The 7,290-nt window shown below is 34.8% G+C and overlaps 1 protein-coding gene across 1 annotated transcript; it reads right to left on the bottom strand.

The window, feature by feature from the left end:
* Positions 1-677: 677 nt before the first annotated feature.
* Positions 678-5,743, bottom strand: LOC132161886 (70 kDa peptidyl-prolyl isomerase). The gene is made up of 12 exons (XM_088511231.1): positions 5,551-5,743; positions 5,091-5,177; positions 4,475-4,735; positions 3,870-3,947; positions 3,697-3,777; positions 3,414-3,608; positions 3,230-3,316; positions 2,990-3,147; positions 2,387-2,524; positions 2,167-2,313; positions 1,615-1,742; positions 678-921 (listed from the first exon to the last, which is right to left on the bottom strand). The coding sequence occupies exons 1-12, from the start codon at positions 5,705-5,707 to the stop codon at positions 822-824; spliced, it is 1,617 nt and encodes a 538-aa protein (XP_088367357.1). The 5' UTR covers positions 5,708-5,743; the 3' UTR covers positions 678-821.
* Between the last annotated feature and the right edge of the window lie 1,547 nt (positions 5,744-7,290).

Here is a 7,290-nt window from a genome sequence, read left to right as displayed (position 1 = left end):
CCATTAAATGAGCCATAAACAGGCCGAGCCACACATTTAAGGCTCGGCAGGCCCATTAACCGGGCTCGGGCTTGGGCTCGGGCTCAATACACTTAAAAGAAATTAACCCATCATTTTCGAGCTCGGGCAGAGTCAAGCCACTCGAGTACTCGACTCGGCCCGAATTCCTCATTCTAGTGAGCCCAAGCTCGATCCTGAGCCATTGTTGTTTTCAATGAGCCGAGTTTGGGCATTGGTATTGTAGCTTGGCTCGAGCTCGAGACCGGCTCGATTATTTCGCCTCTGTAATGAGCCGATCTAGTATTGGCAAAGCTTGACTCGGCCCGGCTCATTTACAGCCCTATTCACAAATAACTCTCAAGCCTTGGTAGCTCTTATAGACTTGTCTCTCTTTTTGTTGAGATTTAAAGTTCGTGTATATAATGGTGAATATGATGTCATAATATTTAAAACTTTTAAAAGACATGTCAATATTGACATCATATATGTCGTTACTTACACAATCTTTAAATTTTGACCATGAAATAAAGAGAATTTTATTCTTTTCAGCGTAAGTGTTGGGCCAACAAAATTAACAGGTCTAATTATATGATCATCTTGACAAAATTTAGCACTATACTCATAAATAGCTTTTAAAATTATAATTGGATTAAAATTTAATAAAAATCCATCATAAATCTAACGATTGTCTTAAAAATCGTATAAATGTAAGAAAATAGGGTTAACAAAATGAGAATGTGTATAGTATTATTACTCATACAACAATACAAGGCCACATGCCGTACAATACGGCATCACTTTGAGAAGGTTTGCTTCTAGAACTATCCCATTCTGGAAAGCATGGTGCCGAAAATCTCAGCTTCATATCTACCATATTCTCTCTGTTTATTTTTGAGCTCCTTGTACACGGCATTCATATCTCTGTTGATTCAGAATTTATTAATTAGGGAATAATATATGAATTAAATATTGTCCAAAGAATATAAGCAAGGATACCACGGTGAAAGTATACCATAAATCACTACTTATTTAAAAAGTTTAACTTAATAAAAAATAATAAATTTAATTATTTAATTTAAGAGAAACTTATAAAAACACTACTGAATTTTCACGCATTTTAAAAGTATTCGTTGAAGTTCAAAAATGCTCAATTAAGGTAATTGAATTTTCAATTTCTTTAAAGTACCCCATTTTGTTAGGATTTTCTCATTAAATTTTATCAAAATTCCAAAATACTCTTATTTTTTATTAGAAAAAAATAAAATAAAAATTTTGAAAATTCAGGGGTTTATTTTTTATTTTTATATAAAAAACACCTTTGCAATGTTTTTGCAACATCTTTGTATTTTTTTTGTTATTAAAAAAGGGTATTTTGGAAATTTTGACAAAATTTAACGGTGAATCCTAATCGAAAGGTAATTGAAAGAAATTAAAAATTCGATACCCTTAGTTGAGAGTTTTTTTAACTTTGGGAGTAGTGTCAAAACAGGTGGGAGTTTAGGGTGTTTTTTGAAGTCTCTTATTTAATTTATATTCTAACATGTTCTCTTAGGTGTAAGTTCAAACTCTCCCTAAATAAAGAGGAGGAAGAAATGTTTGTCACAAGGCTCATACCTATTATTTGGATCAATGGTCAGAGCTGCCTTAATATCTGCCTCTGCTTTCTCTAGCTCAGATATTTTAAGGTATGCTTGGGATCTTCTGTACAGAGCTTTCACGTTCAATGGATCATGTTCTATAACCTGGTATAAAGCCAACAAAAAAATACAAAAATAAAACATATAATCAAATTGAAGCATTTTCAATAACTGATTATTAAGCCCAAAAAAAAAAAAAAAAAGAATTGTATAAATTTATAATCGGATATATGAATGAGCAAGAAAAAAGAGCGGAAGCAGAAAAAAAAATCGATAAAGACCGTTAAGACTACATCTTGAATATAATGATGCATTATAAACTGTATTACAATGAGTGATAATGTTAGAAGGAGGACTAAAGTCCTCTTTGTGTCCTACCAAATGTGATGTGCCTTTTAAATTTACCAATCGATCAAAATTTAATACTGACCAACTCAAATTTAATGGTGATTTTAAAAGCCACATCACATTCTAACGTAACTCGTTTATGGCTGAAGCCGTGGAGGGTGACAGAAAAAGGAGCAAGTACCTTTGTACATAGTCCTGAAGCTTCCAAAAACTCCCCCAGTTTAAGTTTACAAGCAGCTCTGTTCAAATTACATGACAACCACAAGGCATTTGCAATGGATTTGTCAGCATCAGTGAAAGAGTGATCAAACTCCACGTACTTTGCAGCCTGCAATTAAGCAGATACTTTAAGTTTTTGATAATATTATCATAATATCAAAAATATTGTTCATCTTCTAAACTAAATGCCAACTTTCCTTCTCATATTTCCTAGAGGCACTTAAGATCTTCCCTGCCTTAAACAGCACATTTCCATCATTTTTGTTCCTCTCACATGCTTCTATTTTCTCTTTAGTATCCATCTTCCAAAAGGGTTTCTCCTGTACACATGAGAAATGCATCAGAATAAGAAGAAATGTCGTAGTTAGAATACACACTGGAGTTGGTCCTGCAATCTACTTTTTAACTTTCTGAACTTTCATCACTTTTGCATCTAATTCTTAAAGTTCAAAATTCTCAATTAAGGTAATTTTATAAATTTTACAGGAGTATAAATGTCATTTTACCCATTTGCAATCTGATTTAACCCTAAACCATAACGAGAGAGTTGAAATTGTAAACTTTATAAAGTTTGATACACTAAATTAAGGTTTTTGTACTTTAAGAGGTGATTGCAAAAGCGATGAAAGTTTAGGCAGGTTAAGTGAAATTTCTCCCATAATTTATATAGAAGATATAACGTGTTTGAGATCAGCCTTGAATTTCAGAATGCTTTAACCATTAAGCATGTCAATAATGAGTTTATATATAGTGAAAGTTATATATGAGCAACAAGAACAGAGAACCTTGATGAAGTCAATCAACTGGACTTCATAAAATAGATCTTCATTTGCAATTCCTGAAGCATCGTTGCTATGCAAATGTTCCATGCTGACAGTCACCACCGCTTGTTCTCCCCTTTTCATAGTCATGATTGCTCTGTCCAAGCCTTCATTTATCTGTCCTGTAAACTTGTAGGACAAGTAACAAGGTTAAAAAAGATGCAGAAGTTGATGCTCATTCCAAAAAGTAGCAACACAAAGCACCTTCCATTGTTGTGCACTCAAATGGTTCTTCATCTGATCCCTTCCTCTCAAATACTGTTCCATCTTTAAGTTTACCAAAGTATATCACTGAGAAAAAAGTACAAAAAAACTCAGGATTTTTTTATTTTTTATTTTATCTAGAATGGAAGCTTCAAAAGATGGTGTGTTTTATATGTGAGATTACCTTTCACCAAGGATCCTTCATTAGGGCGGTCAAAGCCTTCACCAACTTTCATGATCTTTTTGAGGACCTTCTTGTCTCTGGTGACATCAACAACACTTTTCCAGGACACCAGCTCAAGTTTGATGGTTAAATTTGAATCAAAAGGAACACCATCATCGATGTCTGTTGCTCTTTTTTCATTTTGTCTGAAGCCATCTGAAAAGGAGAGATTCAAGTTTAATATATCTTCTTCTCTGTAAATAGTAGAGAGAAGAAAAGAAAGCAGACAAGTACATTAACTTACAAGAGAACTTCACAAATAGCTCGGCTTTTTCACCCCTTCTCATTGTCTTCACTGTTTTGCTAAATGCAGGGCAAAAACAACCTGTTCCCGAAAATAGAAAAAAAACATTTAACAACGTTTTTGGTGAAAAGTTGTGTAATTCTGTAACATATTACAGATGAAGTTCAACTTACCATCACCTACATTAAACTCCAAGCCTTCATCAGATTTGGAGACAAGCTTTCCATTCTCAAGTCGAGCCTCATACTTCACTGTAAAGACAGAAAAAGGTTACTCTAATCATGCAGGGCTGTGATCCTATTTTTATGAGCAAGTAGTTTAACACTTCAATTCATTGTGAGAGTTCTCTTTTTAATTCCTTCATACTTTCATTTTCTGTCAGTGAATGTCCCTCCGAGGACTAAAAATTGTAATACTTTTTTTTTTTTCACGAGTTTGCTTTCTGCAATAATTACCTTTCTGGACAAAAAAGGATGATCTACATTTTTTTCTTCTAATTTCCTATATTGTTTGTTGGCTTGGCAGATGAGAATGTTGCATTTGAACTTATTGCAGGTTCAACTTGTATAAAATTATTAAGACAATCTTTGTATTTTTCCTAATTTTTGCCACAAAATTTTTCACAAGCTTCATATATAGGTAAACAGAAACTAGTGGTTTAATTACAGAGTTAATAGCCAAACTTAGCATTAGTTTAGTTGGTTTATACAATAAAACTTTCACTGTTTTTTTTTTGTTATAATCATTTAAAAGAACTCTTCAGCACTGTCAATAATACCTAACACTTCATCAGCTTCTCTGGGAGTAGCCCATCCCTCACCCTCCTTTGTTATCTTCTTCAGTATTCCTCCATCACCAGTTATGTCTCTGATAGTTGTCCAAGACAGCATTTCAATGTCAAAAATGAGAGTTGAATTTGGAGGTATCAAGGGTGGAGAGCCGAGTTCCCCATAGGCTAAGTTTGGCGGTATTATAAAGCTTGCTCTCTCACCCTTCTTCATGGTGGCAACTCCTTCATCCCATCCTTTTATAACTTCATCTGATATCCAAATTTTACAGAAACACCCAAAAAGAAAAGAAAAAAGAAATCAGGTGAACAAGAAACAAACTACCAACACCAAGTCAAATGAAACTGAGATTTAACCTTTTAGTATTCACTTCATATTCTGCAATATGATAATAGAAACAAGAATTGATATAAGGAAAATTTTGTGAAGATGCAACCCCTAAAACATGCAAACATTGTACACAACTTTTTAATGCTTCCAGCAAATTAAAGGGATAGTTATAATAGAATTCTCTCAAAAGGGAAAGTTCTGAAAATTTCTCATCCAAGTAAATTAAGATAAACATAGTGAAACAACATAAGTTCCTTTGAGTGGCATACCACTTACTTTGGCCAAGTTTGAACCTAAAAGAAGTTCCTTTATCGCGACTCGTAAAGAGACATGCACCACCCTCAATGCACCCGCTGAAATGAACTGAAACATGAAACAAACACCATTAGCCTTCATATGGGACATCAACTCAAAAATTCTGCAACTTTTGTGCTAAATTTAGTCACACAGTGACAGATAGATTCTCAAAACCATTTGGGTCTTTTTCTTTTAGTTCGTTTTCTCAGCTATTAAGCATATCAGCAATGGTGGAGTTAGAAACATGTTTCAGATGGGGGGACAAGGCAACATACATTAGATGTAAATCCAGCAGAACATGTCATACAAATTTAAAACTGACTTGTTCTAACAGTTTTGTGAAAAAATAGTAGAAATGAAAAAGATAAAGTGGATAAAAGGAGAATCGTGAGGCCACCCATTAAGGAAAAGGATTTGTGTGGTGTACTGCTTTCGTTACCTTCCACTTCATCTCCAGGAAATGGAGTCTGCCATGAATTTCCTCTCCTGAGAATCTGCTTTCTCAGGCCTTGGCTTCCGATTACCGTCTCTGGTAATCCAAGATTTTCGATTTTAATGTCAGTTTCCAAATAGGAATTGGAAGAAGAGTATTCCATTGAAATTTGTGTGTGTGAGAGAGAGAGAGAGAGAGTTTGAAGCAAAAGATAAGCCGTTGTTGGTTTCCCTCCTTTTGGAGCTTTCAGTTAAGATTTTTCTGTGAGGACGAGTGGTGAATAACTCGGAGAGTAGACTCAAAGTCTCACCCGGGATGGGTTGGATCCCGAGTTAGCCCAGTCGTTCTTGTAGCTTAATATTTTGATTCATTGTTTTTTCTTATAAAAAAAAAATTACAAAGATTCAGGTACGGGTATTTTTAAAAATTTCGTGAAATCCTCATCAATGTTTAAATCTTTGCATTTTTTTTTTTTCCAAAAAAAAAATGGTGTACTTTGAATTGACACCCTTCCGGTACATACACTTCCTTAAGATGTCTTGATTCCCGTCATTGTTACCTCAACAGTGATTGCTCAAGACACAATATCGGGGTATAAGCCTGTGTTTACACATTTCAATGAGTGCAACGGTGGCAATGTTACCTTTGGAGATGTCAATTAATCTCAAATCAGAGGGAAATGTTCTGTTGAAATCAAAGGGTTTTTAAAACTCCAAGAAGTTCTATACATCAAAGATCTCAAGGCAAATCTTCTCTGTATCAATCAAATTTGTGATGATGATCACATTGTTCAATTCTCAAAGGAGTGCAATGTCTTTGAGAAAAATGGTGGTTTGATTATGAGTGGCTTGAGAATGTTTGACGACTGTTATGGAATTGGACCAAATCCCTCTATGAGCTGTCATAGAATCAAGCTTGATGTAGTTGAGTTATGGCACCAAAGATTAGGGCATTTAAGCTGCAAAGATCTCTATAGGGCCTCTGAAGAAGAACTTATGTTGGATCTCCCTAAGTTGTGGCACTAGTGATTTAATATCCATGTTGGCATTAAATGTTTGAAATGTATATATGTTTTATTCACTAATTAAATTAATTTGAGTATATGGCATATAAAATATCTTTTATACGCTTATTACCAAAAAGTTCATCATATTTATTATGCATGTGAAATGTCCTAGGATGACATTGAATATCGTTATGGGTGTGAGTAACACGATTATCACACAAGGTCTTAGTCCATAATGTTAGGTTTTAGTTTGGCCTAATTCAATGAAATTTCTTGTGATTCTTTTGTGTTTAAAACTCTAGGGAATAGCACTTAGGTCTTCAGGGGTTTTTGGAAGAACTTACTGTTTTCCCATCACGAACCCCATCAGAATGGGACATGTAACAGGACTGAGCTAAGAACCTACTGTTTTCCCATCACGAACCCCGTCAGAATGGGACATGTAATGGGAAGTTACTGTTTTCTCGTTAGGAGTTGCATTAGGACGGGGATGTAACAGGATTGAAGCTGAAGCTACTATTTTCTCGTCAGGAGTTGCGTCAGGATGAGGATGTAATGGGATTGAAGCTAACAGTATTGTTTCCTCGTCAGGATGAGACATGTAACGGGACCAAGGTTGGGCTCCCTATTTTCTCGTCAGATGGTGTGTTAGGACGGGACAAATGATGAGAAGGTGTCATTTGTTCTTCCCTTCACGACGGAACAACTTTCCCGTTAAGAAGGGAATTTTTCAGATCTAT

Source organism: Corylus avellana, chromosome 10 (assembly GCF_965113065.1).
Source record: "Corylus avellana chromosome 10, dhCorAvel1.hap1.2, whole genome shotgun sequence".
Lineage (NCBI taxonomy): Eukaryota > Viridiplantae > Streptophyta > Magnoliopsida > Fagales > Betulaceae > Corylus > Corylus avellana.
This window is presented reverse-complemented; position numbering and strand designations above follow the sequence as displayed.